At 38.2% G+C, this 22720-nt stretch overlaps 2 protein-coding genes across 2 annotated transcripts; one reads left to right on the top strand and one right to left on the bottom strand.

Moving 5' to 3' along the window:
- Positions 1-519: 519 nt before the first annotated feature.
- Positions 520-5855, bottom strand: LOC113673819 (proteasome subunit beta type-7). Its single transcript, XM_027190268.2, has 11 exons — positions 5767-5855; positions 5612-5693; positions 5349-5387; positions 4565-4623; positions 4306-4399; positions 3812-3858; positions 3540-3655; positions 3163-3221; positions 1600-1659; positions 1340-1466; positions 520-793 (listed from the first exon to the last, which is right to left on the bottom strand). The coding sequence occupies exons 1-11, from the start codon at positions 5832-5834 to the stop codon at positions 714-716; spliced, it is 831 nt and encodes a 276-aa protein (XP_027046069.1). The 5' UTR covers positions 5835-5855; the 3' UTR covers positions 520-713.
- Positions 5856-5902: 47 nt separating this feature from the next.
- LOC113673820 (uncharacterized protein C05D11.1) lies at positions 5903-21804 on the top strand. Its single transcript, XM_089202983.1, has 22 exons — positions 5903-6087; positions 6622-6704; positions 7834-7992; positions 8461-8616; positions 9004-9057; positions 9444-9566; positions 11361-11993; positions 12346-12489; positions 13149-13343; positions 13755-13857; positions 14536-14666; positions 14808-14926; positions 15301-15362; positions 15574-15659; positions 16296-16450; positions 16573-16753; positions 17363-17412; positions 18284-18377; positions 18907-19023; positions 20034-20077; positions 20557-20709; positions 21241-21804. Exons 1-22 carry the CDS (start codon positions 5946-5948, stop codon positions 21299-21301), a joined length of 3045 nt encoding a protein of 1014 aa, XP_089059109.1. The 5' UTR covers positions 5903-5945; the 3' UTR covers positions 21302-21804.
- The last annotated feature ends 916 nt before the right edge of the window (positions 21805-22720 follow it).

Genomic DNA, 22720 nt, shown 5'->3' with positions numbered 1-22720 from the left:
CCTCAGCACCCCTCTTCCCTGAACCACTCGTCAATGACTCATAGCCTCACATAGGGTGGTCCTAACTTCAAACAGAAGCCTCTTCACTAGCTGGCCTTAGGGATAGGCTATTGTTTCTTTGGTGAAGAGAATGAAATGATGTTCATGTCTCATATTCCTTCTGCATTCTCTGGACTATTAATTTTTGAGGTTCATTAACTTGTCTTTTCAGAAATGTTGTCCCTCCTCAACAAATAGTTAAACCCAGTATGGTCAGTGTTTTGACCAGAACTCCATTTTATAGAGAACTGTCACTACAGAATATATGAAGATCCACTCCTCATCTCATTTTGTAAAGGGTAGTCAAGAGGACATACCTATGGGAAGGCTTAATTACTAGTTTCAATACAACAACATTATGAGAGTGCTAGTTGTGTCAAATCTACCCACACTACAACCATTACAACTCTCAAATATATTGTAAATCTGGTTGGAATCAAGGTGGAGTGATTATAATGTCACATAAAACAAAACACAGTGTTGTCCTGCACAGTTTTTTTTTTATTTCAAACCTTTTTTTTAATAACATGGTACACACTTCCTTGTAGCCTTTTTTGATAACACAAAGCAGTTACACTGTAAACTTTTGGAAGAGTTTCAGCTTAGCACAGAAGTTCTAACTACAGCTTTTATTAGTGTACAAATTCAAGAGATGAACAAAGAGTGAAGAAAGATCACATTTCCATGGCTTCTCCTGTTACTCTGGTCTCCGTTACTTCCATCACAATGGGTTTTACATCTTTAGTTAGAACAGCTGTGGGGATGTGATAAAAAATGAATATGTCAGATTGTGTTTGACAGCAGAAACAATAGTAAGCCACAGACAGACTGACAACTTTGAACTTGGAATAAACTTTCCTCTAAATTCTCAATGATCCCTTTTGTACGATGAATTGTGCATATCATTATGGTGCTTTGCAATATTAATAGAAATTAGGTGTAAAATGATGTACATTTTGTAAGCTGTTATTGACAAAGTGGTTGAGGTTCTTTCACGTTTCTTTTTTTTTTTTTTTAAGATCAACAAACTTGAAAAGAATTCCATTGGCCTCTTAGAAATTTTACAAGGATGAGAACATGAAAGAAGAAAATTTGCACATTCAACTATTAACTTTCATTCAAATAATCAAGCATACAGTTAATTAAGAACTTGCAAGGGCCAAGGTTGATCTTTTTCTGTGACTATAATTTACTTTAGTGGGTCTATAGGAATAGTTCTTTATAGCAAAGTGTTACCAGTCAAACTATTTTTGTTTTTGTTGTTGCTTTTGATGTTCAGTGGTTCATACTTGCAACAAACCTGTAGTGCCTCTCTTGTAGGAGTACTTTCCTTGTCTGATGCCCTTTTCATTGGCCACATCATAAGGCCTGAGGTATTGTGTTCCTTCTTTGGTTATAACACATAGATCAACATTACTGCCAGATCCCTAAGGAGCAGATCACAGCCAGAAAACCAGTTACACCCAATAAAATAATTGCTGCACAAGGTATGAAAACAAAAATATGGCCTCTCAAGAATTGCAAGGTTCATTTTTATCATCAAGGCAAAAATATACTCACCAAATCATTGAATATTCCTGCAGCAATTGCATCACGAACAAGTTGTTTAGCATCCTCAAGCTAAAAAAAAAAACAAAACAAAACAAAACTATAAATCCAGACATAAATAGTAAAGCCCAAATAAGTGCAACCACTCTCACAATGACAATCAAGGCTGTGCTCTAAGGAAAATTTCAGGGAGCCCTTCGGGCTCCCAAGCGTTTTAGCTTGGGTGCCCAGGCCTAAAAGATGGTCGCCCAAATCAAAATTTCGGGGAGCCCTTCGGGCTCCCAAACATTTTATCTGAGGTGCCCGGGCCTCCTAGTTGGTCACCCAAATTAATAAATCAGTCAGTTAATTATTAAAAATTAAACAAACTGTTTTCGTAACGAGTCAAATAGAACTATGTGCATTTAGTTATTGTTTTTATGTTCATGAAACATCGTATCCTTTGACCTCCTGAAAACCTATCATCACTTATAGTCAAATAATTATTTAATTCACACTTACAGAAGCAGTGCAAAACTATTTTTTGAAAAATGAATAGTATACATATACCAAAGATAATCTGATAAACCTAAAACTGTCTCATTGAGGTTCAATTCAAAGCATTATGTAAGCTTAGCAAAACACTATTTCGTTTGAACTCTCTATACTTAATTCTTTAGAAATTCTTTAGACAGAGTTTAAATTGGAATTACAAATTACAAACTACGGTAGATCAATACTGTCAACGATGTAAATCATCTTTTATGAATTAGAAATATGAGCATTTTAAACAAAATTGTACAGTGATCCATTAAACACTCGCAGACACGGCAGTAAAAAGCCGGCTAAAATATTAAAAGAGCGACTCCCGTGTTTATTCAGCGATTTATTAATCGCCGACCGTACTTTACGCCTATCAGAGCAGAAGTAACAACTTCTTTTGAAAAACTAGCTGATGAGCCATCCCAATTTAAAGGCAAAATTTTAATGCTGTTGGAAAAGCCGTTAAAATCGAAAACTGTGCAGCTAGTCAAGTTCAAAGTCAAGGATTATGCTACATGTGAATTCACGTGCAACGACCTTTGAACATCAACGCGCGCCCGATGGAACAACATTTTCTTTTAAAAGAACGACTCCCGTGTTCATTTAGCGATTTATTAATCGTCGACCGTACTTTACGCCTGTCAGAGCAGAAGTAACAATTGCTTTTCAAAAACTAACTAACGAGCCATCCTAATTTAAAGGAAAAATTATAATACTATTTGGAAAAGCGGTTAAAATCGAAAACTGTGCAGCTTGTCACGATCAAAGTCGATGATTATGTTACACGTAAATTCACGTGGAACGACCTTTGAATATCAACGCGCGCCCGATTGAACAACATTTTCTTTTTTTTTTTTGACTGTAAATCAAGAAACCAACACCAGCCAGTCGCCCGGCCGGGCGACCAAGAGAATATTTTCAGTCGCCCGAGGCCAAATGTTAGTCGCCTCAGGCGACCGGGCGCCGTTAGAGCACAGCCTTGACAATGTTAACCATGATCATGTGAAAGTCAGTGTAAATTAAATAAAGTTTTAATTAATTTAAAGTGATTACCTCCATATCAGGCTTGTATCGTGACTCAAATACAGACATGGCAGCCAAGGAACCAGAACCTTAAATTTAAATAAACACTGAAATGTTACTACCGGTAAGACATTTATCAGAATCACTTTTCATAACCCTTGACATAAGTGATGACTTCCAGTCATGATATCAAGAAGCTGGTCACTGTCAATGTAAACAGTGCTTTGCAGGACTACATGCTTTTAATGAGATGATGGCAACTTATATTCTGTTGTTACTCCAGTTCAAACCACCAACTGAGCTAATGTCTGGCCTGTATATGTGCGCATTACACATGAACAAAACCACTTCAGTGACTTTCTTTACTTAAATGATGAGATATGAGCATCTAACTGATGTTGACTTACCCATTGTGACATATGGAAGCTTATCAGTACTTCCATGAGGGTAGACAGTATGAAGTGTAGGGCCATTTAAGTCTACACCACCAAGCACAAGTGCAGCACTGATGTACCCTTGATATCTGTAGAATAAAGAACAGCATGGACTAAGTGATGTCAATTATCAAAGAAATAAGTGCAAGGAGAAATGTCCTATAAATTATAAAAAAATACTGTTATGGACATGCATCATGAGTAAGAATTGCAATTTTTTAAATCTATATCTAGAGATTAAATACCTGAACAGCAGCTGTTTCAACATACGTAACGCAGTAACAATCCTGGCCTGTAAAGGAAATTAATTTCAAACACTGAGCTATCTTATTAAATCAGCCAAGGTTTAGACTCTCCTTCCAAAATCAGCAAATCCTTTTGCATTAAGTGTTATCTTTCAAGGAACTCTTACTTTGTGCCACTTCAGTAAAATATCAAGTTTACAAATCATAGTTCTGATCAAGGAGAAGTATTGTTATCTTCCCTAAAATGTGAGATGTGAATCATATCTGAGCAAGTCTGTATTACATCACTAGGCTCATTGTCATTCATATAATTGGCAAAGGAGGGTCCAGTTGTTCAAAGGGCATATAATGCTATCCTACAGATAAATCACTATTCAGCAGATAAGTGTTAAGGAAAAGTACTGCGCTATCGACTGGATAGAGATTCCTCCAGTGGAAAGCATTACCCATCCTTCAAACAACCAGGGTCAGAAGTAAATAATATACACATTTACCTGTCGTCCAGTGGATAAGCTATGGAGCTGAATGTTGGAGGAGATAAGATTTGTAACATACTCTGTATCAGCAGCAGTACCGGCCCCACAACAGCTGAAAAAGACAAATTGGAATAAGCGATTTTTATAAACTAGGAAATAAAAGGAAAACACCAACCACCAGGAAAAAATGCTGTTCTAATGCACACAGGTACACAAAGTTAAAAGTGTATCACTATACAGTGTAACCTGACAGAGGCAAAAAAGTTGAAGTACTTACTAAATATTGGGAGCTATGTAGTGGATCTTGGAGCAGTTTTTATCTGCAACAACTGTATCCTTCAAAGTAACAAATAATAAACATGAAAAATATGAGTCAAAATCAGAATTCACTGTATGAAAAAAAGAGAGCCACAAAGAGTGGCAGGCACATACATGCAGATTAAAAATGTAACTTGTTCTAAAAAGTTCTGACTATTTTTTGACCAGAACAACAACCAATGTGAGTGGTTATTAATGTTGTACCATTTCTAAAAAAGAAAGATTTCTGAAATAGACATCTTTCAGAATGGCAGCCTCTACCATGATAATTTGAGTGCACTAAAATTTGCCCTCAAAGATATTATTTGGTACTACAACTCTACTGTATTTCCACAAAGAGAAGCTATACGTAGCAACATTTCTTTCCAATTCGCTCCTTGATTAAGCATGTATTTCTTCAATAAAAGAATGCAATGGTGAAAAATAAATATTACCTCTGCGATTAGGGATTCTTTTTAAAAATGGTACGTTATGCGTAGAGGAAGCCTTACTTCATATTTCATTAGACCTCAATTACAGTTTCATTGGTGACCAGTTCCCAATAAACAAAAATCACAAAATAATCCAAAAATGTGTTTTAAAAAGTTGTGCAGTTCTTCAATAAAAGAATACAATGGTGAAAAATAAGTATTACCTTTGCGACTAGCGTTTCTTTTTGAAAAAGTATAATGTTATGCGTAAAGGAAGCCTTATTTCCTATTTGATTAGACCTCAAAATTGCGTTATAAAAAGCTAATACTAACCTCAGTAGCTCTTGTATCAGCACCTAATAAGACACCATCCTACAAAGGTAACAATTAGCAGATTCAGACCATCCCTTCTTTCACTACAACGCATAACTGGTTTTACATGTGCTCACGACAAAACGTTATAAAGAGTTGAAAAGACCACAAATCTCGAAGAAGAACCAATTCCGAAGACATTTGTTCCTTTAAACCCGCTAATCACGAACAAATCGATCACTGATCAGGGCGAAATACCCAATAACAGAAAGATCAAATCTAACCTTGAATACAATTCCCGCAATAGTTGTACCAGTTTTTCTTGCTGTGGGCAGCTTAGCGCCCATTTTCTCCAGTATGGCATTTCTACGATGGGATCAAAAAGTTAGAACTGAAAGAAGGTGAATAAAAGGAAATTCGACATTCTTAAAATTCAAACCTTTTGCAGTTTTCGAACGAAAATCCGCCATGGTTTTCTTGAGCAACAATTCCCCCAACAGCCGCCATTTTGGAAAATTTTCGTGGAGTCATCCTTAATATGCATGTACTTACTATAGAATCCGCTGGTACAGTGTGGACTCTTTTACCCAGCCCCACTCTTTTGTTTTCTGATCGAATATGGCGGAAATTTTTGAACAAATTTCTTCCTTTAAAGTTCTCGACTCAATTCAAGTCGAAAAGTACCGTTCCAAGAGAACAGGCATTAACTTTTGCTTTGCTAAAGTTCCTGGGCCTTTGGTTAATGGTTTCCTCTGTCTCGGTAAGTTGAGAGCAGCAATCATTATTTTGTTACTAAGCCGCGAGTTCCTACCTATTTTGGGCTTCATCCGCTCAGCAAACTTTATCAAAAATTTTTCCTTTGAGAAAAAGAAGAGAAACAATTCTGGAAATAAAATCCCAGACTCTTAATTTTCTCAAGTAGCGTGTAATATTTCAAGGACATCAATTATTTAAAATGACTCATAAACTTTGAGTCAATTTAAATAATTGATGTCCTAAAAATGTCCCACGCTCACTAAAACTTAAAAGTTTGTACAGCGCTACACGTGGAGATGTAGAATGCACGAGACAGTAGGGTTAGCGTCAGCTAAGAAGTTCTAAAATATCCAAGGCCTGAAGGTTTCTATTTTCTTTGGGTGTTAATAAGACAGTTTTTTCCTTATAATGTTCTTTAATATTAATAATTCTGATTTAAATGTTTAATTTCTAGGAATATGTAAATATTTTCTTAGTTAGGAATTTGAAGGTGAGATAGTTTTTCATCAGTTCAGCAAGCATTTTTTCTGTATTGCAGCAACTGAGGCTCATGATGATGATGGTTTGCCACACACCTTGGAACACTTGGTATTTATGGGAAGTGAAAAATATCCTTTTAAGGTGAGATGATGCAAAGCCTGGGTCTTGCGTTCTCTGTGTTCTTTGTATACTGTAGTAAAATAGACGATGCAGATTAAAATTAATTTCAGTTTAAAGCAATTTCAAACAAGCATATGTAGAGTTTGCCTTTGTTTTTCATTGTTTCATGTGCCATTTTGGCTGTTTGTGGTTTAATTCAGTCTTTTCCAATACTTGTGCAGATTTAACAACCACTGTTTTGGTACACCTGTACCCATTAAACTGAAGTATGACTTTGATAGAAGAAAGAGGAGATAAAACTGAAACTATTTGGCCCTTTAGAAGTGTAAAACAAGGAAGGAAGAATTAAGCGTATTTCTTTAGCATTAGCCACAACATTGGCAATGAAAAATGACACCACAAAATCTCAACTGTTCAAACTTGATTGGGTTTATACAGTTGAGACTCAAAGTATATTTCAGAAAAATCATTATGTACATGTGTATCTCATTATGGTATGGAACAAATGTGAGTGATGGCAAGTCCAAGATCAGGAAACTCCATGCAATGTTTTCCTGGAGTACTCTCAGAGAGAATGAGTAATAAGATTCAGGAAATAGCAATTCTCTTATATTTATATACAAACTCTAGTAGTTTGTAGTCTACATTCTTTACACTGGTTCATATTTTATACTGAGTTTGTGGAATGGAGTTGTTGTTTCATACCCTGTCTATAGTCCTTGTTGCATGGTCTGCAGACCATGTTTTATCCTGACTGTAATAATGTACATAAAAAAATTAGATGCTTCCGATCGGCTGAAAACAAATGCGTTCTCATGTAACATGTGTGCAAAGTTGTAACACAAGTGCAAATTACAAATAGCATGGATGCTTTCAAAATTTTGTCTGTCTTGCCTTCTGCAATGTATTTTATGACTGTACAATATTAACAATTAATAACATGATTTCTCTTGCAATTTGGTGTAATGAGCACTTGTAAATCTTTCAAAGACTAAAATTGACTTGTGCTTATTAACACTAAATTACACTTGAAATCATGTTATTGCCTAATACTAAATGCATGCTCAACTTATCTATTTACACTATGCACAGTATACTGTACATGTAATGTGCAACCTTATTCTAATAAAACAATTTGCATAACTTGCAGGGTATGTTAGATTTATTTGCCAACAGATGCTTGGCACAAGGAACCAATGCATGGACATCCACTGACCATACAGCTTACACCATGGAAACAGCAGGCAGTGAAGGCTTTCTGAACCTTCTTCCAATCTACTTGGATCATGTGCTTTATCCAACTCTAACTGTAAGGGACTTTTTAGCAATTTTGAGTTACAGCTATTGCAGTTTGTGACAGATTTGTGAATTGCCAGTACCCATTTATATACTGGGTGGAGAGGGGCACCATGAGAGTTAATTGTTTTGCTCAAGAACACAACACATTGACTCGGTCAGGTCTCAAACCAGGACTTCACGACCCAGAGTCTAACACACTATCCAATAGGGCCACTGTGTCTCATACACCCAGATACATATATACTGAAAATTTCTAGCCAGCAGAAGCAAATTTTTAATAAGAAAAACTGTACTGTCTGTTAAGCAGAAACATTACTATCTGCCTCTTTACTAAAGGAGCCAAAGGAATTAGGCAAATGTTTGAATTTTAAGGGAGCAATGAGCTACATGTGGCTTCTTGTGAGGAGTTCTTGGTATGACACAAGAGACCACTTTTTACTCAATCTTAAATTAACTAGAACATCTTGCTATAATCTAGGAATCAGCATATATTACAGAGGTTCACCATGTGAATGGTGAAGGCGAAGATGCAGGTGTTGTTTACTGTGAGATGCAGGGAAGAGAAAACATGGAGATATCAAGAACTTACTTGAATTTTACGCGTGAGATCTACCCTGGAGTCTGTGGTTATAAGGTGAAAGATATATCCTATCATATGCTTCTTGAAACTTGAGCTTCAAAATTTACTCAGTTCTCAAAAGGTTTGAAAATAAAGAAATCAAGCCTTGAGGTGAGACAGTCCTCTTAATTTTAGCAGTTCTGTAAATTAAGATCAAACCACACTGGTATGAGATTATGCTGTATAGCAGATTTGTACCCAGAAGAAAAGACTGATTGAAAATTCTGGTATTATTTGCAAACTTACTCACTAATGAAACAAATATACTTCACCTACGAGGCTGCTTCTCTTTTTTTAAGGCATATAGGTGAAAAAATTTGTGAAAAAATTAACTTTTGTTTATTTGTTGATTAGATTGGGACATCAACATTCATATGCTGTTTTTGTTTCATATTATGACAGTCAGAGACAGGAGGAATCATGGAAAATTTACGGACAAGTTGTAGTCACACTAAGGTTAGCAACAATAATTTTTATTACGGTCAATGGTTTGAATGTAGGAATTACATTTTATTGTGTAGTCTGCTAATCTGGATTAGAATAGTCCTGAGAAGGACTGTTGTTGCTAGTGACTGCTGGACAGTTTGAAATAACCTCAGAAGAGGTCATCTTCAGAGGCAAGTGGAAGGCCCATGCAAGGCAATGTGATTTCCAGACAAATTGCGGCTGATGTTTTTTTTTTTCTCTGCTTTTGCAGGAGTTCTTTATGAAAGTGCTACTAAAAATAAGATAATTGCATGCTTAACATGCTTAGCATCTCTGATTAGATCCTTTTTGCTTCTTCAATATATGCAGAAATGCATCTTTGTCAATACCAAATTTACTCTTTTACTGCATTGCAGGTCTGTAACTACCATCAACAGTATTACCGTCCAGAAAATTTGTGTGTTATCATCACTGGACAGATTGATCCAAATAAGGTCTTTGAGGCTGTCAATCCCTTTGAAGAAAAAATTATTAGCAAGGTAAGTAACCTGTTTGTCCAAGTTTATTCAATCAGTCAATTTTGTGTCAAACAAAATTGTTATTTTAGATTCCTCCATGTCCTTGTTGAAAGTTCCAGACCCAAAATTATTGCATGGGTGAGGTTCTTCTGTTATTTCTGCAAATTTGATATGGTATTTCAGTCAAACTAAAGATCATTGTCAGTGTATCATTTTGGCCAAGTCTTGCTGTTTCTAGCCATGTTATCTTACTTCTTTGTCTTATACCCCACTCACACCAAAGCTTAAACATGTTTTCAAGTTGTTGGTTAAACACGGTTGAATATTGTTCTTTTCATAGCAACTGCTCACAACGATGTTTGTCGACTTCAAATATAGCACATTTGAAATTAAAAGTTAGTGACTACTTGAAACTTGCGGGTGTGAATGGAATATTAGATTGTTCCAGGCGCGATAGTAAACGGTGCAAGTGAAAAAAAATAGGAAGGGTTGGGGCGGGTCGAGTAATGGACACGACCCGACCAGGTGGTCCCAAAAGGCGTAGGGAAGTTTTGTTCAAGAATTCTACAACTGTTCTCAACACAACCTAACTCAAGCAGTTTTTTTTTCCTCCGTTTTTTTTTTTTGCTTTGCCGTTGCTATCGTACGGTTCACTACTTCGCGTGGATTTCGCACCGTTTTCAATGCTGGACACCTAAAACAGACCATCGTTGGCTTTTCCAACTTGTCTCTTTCTCAAGTCTTGATAAATTTTTCATTTAGCTTCATGACATACCATCAGTTCCAGAGTTATCTAACTGTTCTGATCCTTTGGACCCTGATCCATAAGTTTGCTCACCGTAACAAAAGAGACGTAAATCCTTCATCAGTCAGTGTAACCAGATTTATTCGAAGTAAATTTTCGCGGTGAAACGAGAAAGGGTTTTCACCAGCGAGCACGACAATACAATGACAATCCCTAAATCACATGGAAAATCAATACCATGACACCTTGCTACAATGCTAAACTGTGTGGTAACGCTAGACGCGTGACACGCGTGACAGAACACTAACTCAGTTAAGAACTTGTAATTATTGGCTCTCTTCGTTGTAAGATACCACAAAAATCTGCCATAAGGAGGCTTAAAGCAACTAAACCACACGTAAGGTGCTTAAACCTAACATGTATAATATTCTGAGAGTGAAACAAAGAAGTTTATTATAGCGGAGATACCATAATCGTTCCAGCTGAACGACGTATCCACAGTGTAAGGTTCTGACCTTGCCGACGAAACTAACAGTAAAAGTTACTAAACCTTTAACTCCCAAGATCTCATTCGTAATTCTCCTTACTGTCTACCATACAGTTCTTGTCATGTTAGTTTGGAGAATTTGGTATTGGATCAACCAATAATCCCCTAATTGATATTTTTCTTTTTTCTCATCACTTTTTTGCTTGATATTGTATCGATATTGTAAGGAGAAATTCTGTCTTGGTCACTCATGGGAGTTAAAGGGCTAAGCCGTGTATTTGATTCTATGAAATAACTGAGATACTATGATCGCCCTGATTGGTCAAAAATCGATCGTTTATTTCTTTGGTAAACCCATAGAGAAATGAAGTTTATGTCATAAAAGCACTAGAATGCACTTCACTCACTCGAAAAGTTTGTAAATAGTTCGCCTCTGGCTCGTGATTAACAAACTTTGCTCGTGTTCTCCCGGCATTCCGCGTGGGTTATTACGCCAGTATAGAACAGACAGAAAGTGCAGTCAGTTGCTAAAACGGCTTTTAGATGCATTAAATTTGTCAATGTATTTTGGTTCATCATATAGAAACCGCTAGCTCCATATGTAAGACCATGGCAGACGCCAGTTCCACAGCTGGGTGAATCTGTTGACAAAATCATCCCCTTCCCGACTGAGGATGAAGAATCCGGTTCTATAATGCTGGGTTTTCGAGGACCATCTTGTGAAGATCATTACGGCCAGGCTGCATTATCTGTCATTCTTGACTATCTTTCAGACACATCTATAGCTCCACTGCAGCGGGAACTGGTTGAAATTCCCGATCCGTTTTGTAGTGATATTGACTGTGATGTACTGGAGTTCTTAGAGAGTGCTTTTATTATTAGAGCTGAAAATGTTTCATTTGACAAGCTCTCTGCTGCCAAAGAAAAGGTAAAAGAGGTTCTTGGAAATCTCGCAGAAGGTAGAGAAGTCATCGACATGGATCGTCTTAATGTAGTTATCCATCGAAAAATTCTAGACACCAAGAACAGGTTTGAAAACCGCCCTCATGACACGTTTGCGGATGTCCTAGTTAGAGATTTCCTTTACTCCAGCAAGTCAGAAGATCTTAAAGAAAGGATGGAAATAATTCAACGTTTGGAAAAGCTTCGGCAAGAATCGGTGACCTTCTGGGTGGATTTTTTAAAGAAATACTTCATTTCATCACGAAGCGTTTCGGTAAGTACAACCTTGAGAAATACCATTGAATTTAAGAGGTTAGGAGGGTGTTTTAATCCCCTATACCCTAGCATCTGTACCCATATTCTCCTAAAAAGGAGAATTTGTTTAGCAATCAAAAGCTTCTTTAGTTGCTGATCATTTCTTATATTTTCGTGACCTTGGTGTGTGATTAAGGGGTGATATTGTAAGGAGAAATTAGATGCTAGTCACTCTTAGGGATTACAAGGCTAAGAATTCATTTCCTGTGACCACGGGAGTGATGGAACAAAGGAAATATTATAAATCCTCGGTTACCTTCTTACAACAGCGGCCAGGGATATTTTGAAAATTGACCACATAACTTTTTTAGATTACAGGAAAACCAAGCGCGCAACTAATGAAAGAAATGTCAGAAGGAGAAAAGAAACGAGTGGCTGAACAGCGGGAATCTCTTGGTGAGGAAGGATTGAAAAGGAAACGGCAGAGGCTGGAAAAGGCGACAGACGAGAACGAGGTAAACATTGATAAACTCATCACCAAAGGATTTATGTGGGTAAAGTACCTGGAAAGTCTATGGGTGAAGCGAGGAAATGCGTAAGGTTACCATGACAACAATGTGAGCCGTCGAAAAATACTTGCCAATACTCACCTGCCGAGCTTGTACGAATCTACTTTCTGTAGCGTCATAGTTGTTATGCTGAAACAGCCGCATCCTAACTGATTGATTGATTGATTGATGTCAGAGAGTAACAAAGTACTTGCAAGTAGTTGCATACAGAGCTCTCAATAAGAGAGGGTAGATGGCCAAAACCGCCATATTTTGTCGGCTACTTTGACCTCCTTTTGCCATAATTCTGATGAGAAATCGTTCAATTATCGGAGTGCCATCGAAGCAATTTGCATAGTAGCTATATCCCAGTTTGTGTGAGTCGATTCGTCTTTCACAATGTTCTCGAAGGTTCGAGCAAACTTCATAGAATCCTCGGGACTAAATAGTTGCTGGTCTTTTTTTTAAACTGACGAAACAACGTCCACGGTAACTTGGCCGCACATTATTTCTGATATGACTTTTACTTTTAAACTTATTAACAACCTTGTGCACTTACCTATCGGTCGCTGTTCGCGTCTTACAAAAAAACGGCTGTACCTTAGTGCTCCATTCCCCACTTCTAGGTAGCTCCCCCTCCGGATATAGTGAACAGTCTCCCTGTGCCTTCCACATCCAGTATCAGTTTCCATCCAATCAAGATGTTCAGTAACAGGCGGCAAGATGGCTGCAATGATTCTGAGAGTGAAGCAAAGAAGTTTCCTGTATCGAAGATACCATATTCGTTCCAGCTGGACCACGTATCCACATTGTTTGCAAAGGTAGGACCACAAGTTTAGCTCTATGTTAACACTTTTGATATGCATACACAAAAAAAGACTCGAGGGCAAAACCTTAACTGAAGTTGTTCATAAAATTTCCAAAATTATGCTTTCAGTCCTGTGAAAGGTACGACACAGGCTTATTACTATGCGAACATGTGTAGGAAAGAAGCTATTTCCAGCAGTAGGGACATTTAGTGACCGACTGGTCAACTAAAGGATTGAACGAACGAACGTGTGAATGAGCCGTCGGGCGAACGAACGAATGAGCGTACGTGTGAACGAGCCAACGAACGAGACAACTGACGAGACAACAAACAAGCCGACGAACGAGCCAACGAACGAGACAACGGACGAATCCCTTTTTTTCCAAAAATATGTTCAATATGCCTTCTCTGTGTTTCTTTACAGCTTACCGTTTTACTTGATACAGCAGTTGTACCAGAGGAACTCAAACCTTACCTGAGCTTGTACCTAGAAGTGATATTCGAGTCCCCTTTGTTGAGAGACGGAGGTATGATGTGTTCCCTGAATCCCAGCACAAACATATCTGCGCTTTTTTGAAAATACAAACTACCTGTAGTTTTCCTCTTTCAAGTAACCTTGCATTCAGTAAAGAATATTCTTCACACCACTGTTGTGATAGAATTAACATCAGGTACAGATGCATGTACATGCATGGACGAGACGGGCCTCGTTCGGTTTGTGTCTTAGAACTCAAGCACAAAAGAAGAACGCGAGCACAGTTTTACTTTGATCGATCAAGGTCAGCATATAACATATCTTTTACGGGCTTCACGTGTCTTTTTTTTTTCTTTTCTGTGAAGTAACACCTCCGACACATCTTATTATCTACCATCCGTAAGAAAGGTAGAAAACAATGAAAAGATAAAATCGTTGCTGTTATATTTAAGTTACTGCATTATGGAGAAGTGTCAGGAGTCTGCAGGTCATTACCAGCTTGCGGACACCATCAGCTGTGTCGTCACCGAGGAAGCGCCATAGATCTAGCTGAATTGATGCTAAATTTTCCATCAAATATTATCATCGTCATCATCAGATGAGGTGACGAATCTACCATCCAGACTTAGGAGAATTTCTCTAACTTCTTATGAACCGTTAAAAAACTTCGAGAAGAATACCTACACGATCAAACTGATTTCTTGTAACTTCTCATTTATTTGAATTTCAGTTCTTATTCCGCATGAGCAAGTGGTAGCGGAGCTTGCTGCAGACACTCTTGATCACGTGTCTTCTCTAGGACTGAAAGGAAGCAGATTCACGCCAGAAGAGTTCCCACAACTTGCTTGCATTACTCTAAAGGTTAGCTGCAAATATCAGATGATATTTAGTTTTGCACTCTCCTGTGCTTCATAATAACCTCGAATACCCTACATTGAGTCAGAAACGTTACAATATGTTTGAAATAATGTTCTACTTGTTTCCTGCGAAATTCCTCCGCAGCTTGAAGTCGAAAAGTATGAGAAGGGAATCCGCTGGCTACAGGATTTGCTGTACAAGGCTCAGTTCACGAAAGATAGGCTCGAGATTGTGGGAAAAAAGATGATGAATGATGTGGCGAGGTGAGAATGCTGGAAATAAGAAGTAAAACTATAAACAACTGACGAAGTTTTATTGTTTTTTTTGTTTTTGTTTTTGTTGTTGTTGTTGTTGTTGTTGTTTTGTTTATATCTTTTAAGTAGACGGGTTTTTTTTAGAAGGGAAGTTTACTTGGAATGTGAGCACAAATGATGTCCTTCTCCTTTGATCTAAGATCAAGAGTCTACCCTGTCCACCCCTGTGCTTTTGACTAACAATTACCAGGCATCTATCCCTCCCAAAGCATTACTGGATCTTGGCTAGGCATTAATCCCCTTTTAGTATGAACTTGTATGTGGCCATGTGAAAACTTTGCAAGAGCAGGCACTAAACAATTTATGGTTTCCTTTCACACCAGCAAGAAGAGAGAAATGCGACCTGTGACTAAAGCTCTAATAAGAGACATTGTGTTTACTAAAGGTAAAATTAAGATTAAATAGCTTATATTAAGCGTTATAAATCCTGAAGAAGCCTGGCATAGGAATAGCAGGAATTGTGCGATAAACATAGCGACAGTGCCTCATGAGAAACATTCATTAATTTTATAGCGCTTCACTGGTTTACCATGATTCAGAAATGCCTTATCTTAGAATCTCCTTATCAATTGTTTTTTTTGCCCCATTTTTTTTAGAAAGTAATATGTATTCAGCCAACATGGTGAGGCAGTACAGTTTCCTGAACCAGTTGATTTCTGACCTTGAAAATGATGCATCCAAGGTTTGTGAGCTTGTCATGTATGCTTGTAACATGGTGAGAATAACCCTGCTAATATAAAATATATATAGCTGTTAAAGAAAGATGTTTTTTCGTCTTGTCACGAGCGCGGGACAAAGAAACATTTCTGAGTCCCCATGAGGAATCGAACCTCAGACCTTCGGATTCCGCCTCCGATGCTCTACCACTGAGCCGCAAAGACTCCACGGTGAACGAGGTCTATTACGAAGTTCATATGACACGCGTCCTGCATACTGCTAGGATCAGCAATGTCGATAGTGTAATGTTTGTAGATAGAAATGAGAGAGATGGTAAATTTTGAGCTCGGTAAAGAAATAAAGAAAGATGTTCTTTCGCCTTGTCACGAGCGCGGTACAAGCGTTGTCCATATAGCTGTTGTGCGACACATGAAACTTAATCCATTTTGGCATAGGGCTGAATGTAGGGCCTTCGTCTCGGTACAAAGGTCATGAAGGCGGGCGAGGATGGGAGATCTAAGATCCTATTTCACAACCCAAAATTTTCTTCCGAAATTCAAATTCTCGGTCCGAAGTGTGTCATAAGGCCTATTCCCAGGCCTAATATATAGATTTAGCCATTCATATGGAAAATTGTCTAAACTTTTTTTTTTTTTTTCAGGTCATAGAAAAAGTTGAAAAGCTTCGATCGCTTTTGACGCAGCCTTCAAACTTGCGGGTTCACGTGGCAGCCGATGTGAACAGATTACCGGATAATCCGCATGTGCCATGGAAAACAAACCTGTTACTTGATACCTCTGCTGTAATACCAAAGAAGTAAAGCTTTTTTTGTATAGTCGCCGATGTTAAATTTTCATGTTACATTATGAATGTTTATAGCTTTAGCTACGTCGAAATCTTTTTTCTTAATAATTGCGTTTCTTTTTGTTTTGTTACAGCATCCCGCCAGTTAAGAGATCCAGTGCTTTCCTTGCCGATAGTCCTGGCCATGGTAAAATAGTCGGTGTTGGAGCAGTGGAGTCGTCGTTTCTTTACCAAACCACTCGGTGTATTGACAGTTTTGATCATCCTGACCTCCCCGCAATCATGGTGTTCCTAGAATGTTTGACCACTTTAGAGGTAAACCAGCGTGTAATTTAGGAGTATGGAGTCGAGAAAAACTTGAAAATTTGAATTTCGTGGGAAAAGTTATGCAAGATTGCTCTGGTTTTTACTTCACTACGCTTAGTGATTGGCCAGGGCAGCATATAAAACCTTTTACATCCATCCGGTGTTAAACAAAAGCCAAACGCGACCTACTTATCCACATTTTCCCGCGCTTCAGGCCATTGAGCTCTCTTTGGTTCCTTGTGTTGTTTTCCTTGTTCTGATTGGCTAGTTGTGCTTACTTTAGCTTATACGCTCAATCGAAAAGCGCTCTGTCTAATAAAAAACAATATGAAGGGTTCATTCCAAAGACAAACTATCAAAAGTACAGATTTTTTGAGAGATATTCAACCACAGAATTTTTCATGACTTTAATGAATCCTGGTTACGGATTTTTTTTATTTTCGTACAACTTGGACTTGGTTGTTTTCTTTCTGTGGAAAGAGGTTATAGAGCATGATGGAAAGCTTTTTACAAAACATAAAATTAAAAATTAGGTCAAGAAAATGTCCTAAATCTAGAGCGGATCAAGTATGCTTTTAATTTTAATTGGAAAGAATGTTTATGCCTTTCCTCTTCCAGGGTCCAATATGGCGCCAAGTTCGCGGGCTGGGATTATCCTATGGATACGGGTAGGTAATCTCGCTGCTCTGATAAAAAGGTTGGAAGATTCAAACGATAAGAACGAGATTTTGTCAAAACATTTAAGTGTTACTCCTGTTGGGAACGGGTCAACTTGAGTGGCTTGAATAAATATTAAGCTATCGTAAGGCGCGAGTGGAAAAATCCTCATCGCGCTGCTGCAGAGACAGGGATCAAAAACTCTAATCCCTTTTTTGTTATCTCAACTCGACCCATGTTCTTCATGGAATTTACTATTGAGTGTCGAATGTAATTCGGGTTTGCTTTAATTTAGCCATAGTTTGCTTTGTGATTGGCTAAGAAAACTCGCGCTTCTTTCTAAACCAATCGCATTCAAAACTAATCCCAATCGCGACTTGATCATTTGCATTTATCCAAGTTTCACTGAGTTTGCTTGTGTATACGTTGAGTTCTCTTTGACTCCGTGTGATATTTTCCGTTCCTCTGATTGGCTGTTGTGATTTCTTCGGTTTTGGTTTACGGCACTCAATCGAAATGTGCTCTAAAACGGACGCTGATACAGGGTAACAAAAACAAACAAGTGTTGTATTGCAACACCAACTAGCCCAAGCTGTTTTCCAGTGCTTGGCGCCACATGCATTTTTCCTTCCTTCCGTTCAAGCAAAGCAAACATTTGATCGATTATAGCATACAGTTTATGATTCTGATTGTTTTACTTTATTTCAAGCATTGATCGGCCAGGCGTGTTCTGATCCTGGTTTCAAACTGAACCAGTTGTGCATTCTTCCGCGCTCGATAAATTTTTGCTATAAAATGATATGTGAATTTCTTCTTTACACTTTTTACCCGAGTATTTCGTTTGCAAACGCGTCTGTTTTTTTTCCCTTTTTGTCTTTGTAGGCTGCGTGTTCTTCCGGAGAATGGCTTGCTCTTTCTGTCTCTTGTCAAGTCAACTCATTTGGTGAAGGCCTACAAGAAAACACAGGAAATTGTGGTAAATTATTCTTTTCAGTTGGCACTTACCATTTGCAAATCAGAAGAGAAAATACCTTGCCATGAAATCTGTGCACTAAGCCCCTCTAAGATTCGCGACACAGCCGTCGATTGTGTTAGTCCGTAGAATTTCTTGACTTCGAGGTGTAGCCTTTGGTAGCTGTTTTCGCGGATAGTTGCTCACGTTTCGAGGTAAAAAGAAAAGTACTCATTTTGTGACAAAAAAGCGAAACATTCCTTTACTTTCTTAAGTAGTTATGCCAAAAAGAGGAAATATTTTTTATACATCTTAGATTCTAGTAAAATTGTTATTGCTTTCACTTTATAATTGTCGCCTTTGGCGACATAGCTTTTTAACGACCTTTGTGAGTCTGAAGATGTAGCTGAACTCAGTAATTTTGCTTTAATTAATATTCTCACATAGCGATTACAAGAAAAGAATCAATACATCAAGGAACTTTGTTGCGCAGAATTCACGTAAGCACTGGGAATAAAGTGATACTTATTTAGCATTTTGTGTTTGTTTTTAGGATGGTTATTTGTCTGGTAAAATGGCGTTTGATGCCGGTGAACTTGAATCTGCCATCAGTAGTGTCATCTTTGAGATAGTTGAACGTGAAAAAAGCGTGTCATCCGCAGCCTCTCAGGTAAGATGCACAAGTGTTGTTAGTAATGCGACCGTTGTTTTCTTGTGTCATACTAAGTATAGTTGTTTGACTAAGAAAGGAGGCAAAAATCAAAGATGAAAGCAACTGTGCTGTAGTTTATGCTGAGCGCTTTCTAATCGTACAAAGTCTCTTGTTTTTGTTGGAAAACACTGTAAAATAAATAAAAAAGAAATAAATTAGAAGTTTCTGTTGGTCATTTTGGTTATGATGATTGGAATGTTACTGAACTTTGTGCACGGTCAGTGGGTCCAAAAAAGTTAAACAAAAACATGCAACAAATAGATCTACCTGGGTTCTGGAACCCTTCATCTTTTTAAACTCTGATGTCCGTTTTCTTAACTTCAAAGCTACCCTTTTCCATGACATCCCATCTTTTTTTCCCCTTGTATTATAATCATACTTTCCTTGGTGTGTAACACTATTTTCGTTAGGGGCCAATCATTTTTTATCTTTGTCTTTGACTCGGAGAGAAAAGGTCTTCGTTATTTTTATCCAGTCATTTTGAAGCGAAACAATAAGTTTTAGTGATTGGGTGGGTGTGTTTGATTAAGAAATAGTAACAGTTTCTAGACGTCTGAGAAGAAAGTGTGCTACGTGCAAAGTGTAACAGGGGGAGGTAACCAAATTAACCCTTTACACCTAAGGAGTGATAAGCTTCTAATTTGTCCTTGCTGTATCACCCCTGAATCACACATAAGGGTCACGAGAATAAAGAAAATGATCAACAACAAAGGAAGTTCTTGATTGTTAAACAAATTCTCCTTGTAGGCACCTTACGAAATGTGGATCGATATGAGTATCTGGGCAACTGCCCACCTACCCCTCCCCTAACTCAACAACAGTCAATTGATAACAAGTTAGGGTTAATGTTGGGTTAGGGGAGGGGTAGGTGGGCATTTGTCCAGATACTGATAGAAAACAGTATGGAGAATATGCATACTGGTGTCAGGGTGTAAAGGGTTGATAGCGTTGTAATCTTTTCCTCATAGAGTTTGATGTCCCAGTTTAGAGGTGTTGGTCCTGACTACAACAGGTTTGTCTTTAACATCTAAGTTTGTGGTTTTATGAAAGTGTAACAGGCGGAATACAAAATATGAAATCGTTTCCCTCCAAGTTTGCTTCGATGGTTTTAAGTTCTTCACCTTTGTTGAAAAAAAAGTCCATTTTCCAACTCAGTTTTTTGCAACGTCCTTTTGGCTGAAATTCTTATTCTAGCACGTATAGCCCCCCCCCCCCCTACCTTAACCCTTTGACCCTTTAGATTGACCAGCATCTAATTTCTCCCGACAATATCACCCCTGAACTACACGTTAAGGTCACGAGAATAAACGAAATGATCACCAACTTGAGGAAATTTTTATTGTTAATCAAGTTCTCCTTGTCAGCACCTTACGAAATGTACAACGAACAGTGTGGAGAATGTGCATACTGATGTTAGTTTATGAAGGGTTAATGCAAAGTCCAACCCTAATATCAATTACTCCTTCGTGGTTGGTTTTTACTTTTCTGCAGAAACCTGTTGAAAAGGATACCTCAAGTATCTCTAGAAGACCTAATGAGAGTGGGACACAAGTATATTGCGCCATTATTTGACCCGGCCCAGTCTTCTTGTGCCATCTGTTGTCATCCATCCAAAGTGGAAGAAATAAGAGAAGAATTTAACAGGTGGGTGTGAAAAGAAACGGCACTACCACTGATTCTTACAATAAAACGCTACCGTTGTGCACATCACAAGGTGATGTTATACCAAACTTTTGTTATAACACCTTTGCAAAAAAGCTTGCACAGCTTTAGGAGCTCTTCAGTCAGACAACCTATGACTGAAATCTCTTCAATCTCGAGAGATGATTTGCATGGCTATGTTCAAGTTTGAAATTCTTTCATCAAGTTCATTGTGTTTCGTTGTTGTCCTAGACGCTTCACTGTCACATGAACTCCCTCTACGCAGGCGTTCAAAGTAGTGCTGGTGAACTGTAAGGGAAATCTAACGAAATATTCGAGATGGGAAGGGAGATTAGGAGGTAACCTAGAGGCGGAGCTATATTGTCATTTTTATCATGGTATGGAAACCAATCAAGCGATGTGGACAGCCTGAACTTTGAACCTTCGATAAGTCAAACGTTGCCAAAGTTCACTCGCTTTCATTACACAGGATTATTGATAGACTAAGGTTTTTTGTTGTTGTTGTTGTTTCAGTATCAGCAAGCCCCTTAGTGCGGTAAAATCACTGGAAGAAGAATTCACTTGGACAACATGAGCGATTTTTTCAGCGAGCTCAACACCATGCAGCCATATTTAGCTCTTACAAATCACAAATCACAGATCACAGAACATAGATCGCATTTGGTGTAGTGTTGGTTGCCTGCTGGAAAACAGTAACTGCCTATTTCGCTTTCCGCAATATTAACTGTGACGTGTAAAACTAACAGGCTCCTAATGACCGAAGTTGGGAGCAAACTTCTGAAAAATCTATTCGCGCGGAAAAGGTTCGCGGACTGATGAACTGTGAAACTTGTTTTTGTCCCAGATGCCCCAAGTTAATTATTGGCCTGGCATCCAATCAAACTGAAATTAACATTCCCAAGGATCTGCAGTAGCTGTGAGATGCTGGGTATTTATATTAACCCATAAAGTAACAATCGAGAACACTCCGCAAATCATGATTTATCGAGAGGAAATTAAACTCGACGGCCTTGTCAAACTTTCTAATTATAAGCACTGAAGAATGTCATAGGACACTTAATAAATAGGTCACAAGTTGCAAAGTACATCTTTTATGAGGGTCCAACATGAGGATGCGGGACAAAGCTTAAAATCGAGGCGGGATGTGGGATACGAGAAATTCTAAAGGCGAGATGCGGGATGAAAATGGGAAGGCGAGGCCAGAATATACTCCGTTTCGAAGGCGAGATAGGGGAGAGGACGTGGATAGGCGGGATCATAGTTAAGCTCGAGGTACGCGTCAACTGAGACATTGAAAATTATTTATTTCCTTTAGAAACGGGCTTCACGGATGCTCCCGTGTAAATTGGGGTTGATAGGCCTAAATGACTCCAGAGTACGTCCAGTTTTCTGTGTATCAGTTACAAGTGTTAACACGACTTCATAGTATGTCCGGTTTTCTCGCCTTCGTTAAATTTTCTCTCTCACGAGTATGTCTGAATGAACGCCCCTTTCTGTATAATATATATTGGCGGTTCATTGAAGATTTCTCTTGGCAGTGGTTGTTGCTGTACTAAATGCCATTTGCTCATAAGAATTTCTTGAAGTGCCGCTCTCGCTAAGAGCGGTCCTCTAGACCGTCGGAAAAAAAGTTTTCTTTTATTTTTTGCCCATGAAAAGAGTTTAGGGCACATGTTTCAAAAATAGTTTATTCGTTCTCCAATTCTCTTTTTTTTTTCGTCGCCATAATATGGCGTAACATAGCCACAAGTCAAAAATGATTTTTGGCCAGACCACGTCTGTGGACAGCGAACGAAAGTATAAATTTCAAAGATTTTGTCCAGCGCGCAGCGACTGCAACAATGTAGCTCACGGAATTCTATCGTGCTACAAGATGTATTCAGTTAGGATCAGGAGCCTAAGTTTATGTATCGGGCCTCCTTTATCTCTTTTGATAAGGATATAATTAAAAGCATAAATTCTGTGATATTCAATTTCGTGTGGAGAGGCAAAG

This window comes from Pocillopora damicornis, chromosome 4 (genome assembly GCF_964200805.1).
Source record: "Pocillopora damicornis chromosome 4, jaPocDami1.2, whole genome shotgun sequence".
Lineage (NCBI taxonomy): Eukaryota > Metazoa > Cnidaria > Anthozoa > Scleractinia > Pocilloporidae > Pocillopora > Pocillopora damicornis.
The sequence above is the reverse complement of the archived record's forward strand: the minus strand, read 5'-3'. Positions and strand labels throughout refer to the sequence as shown.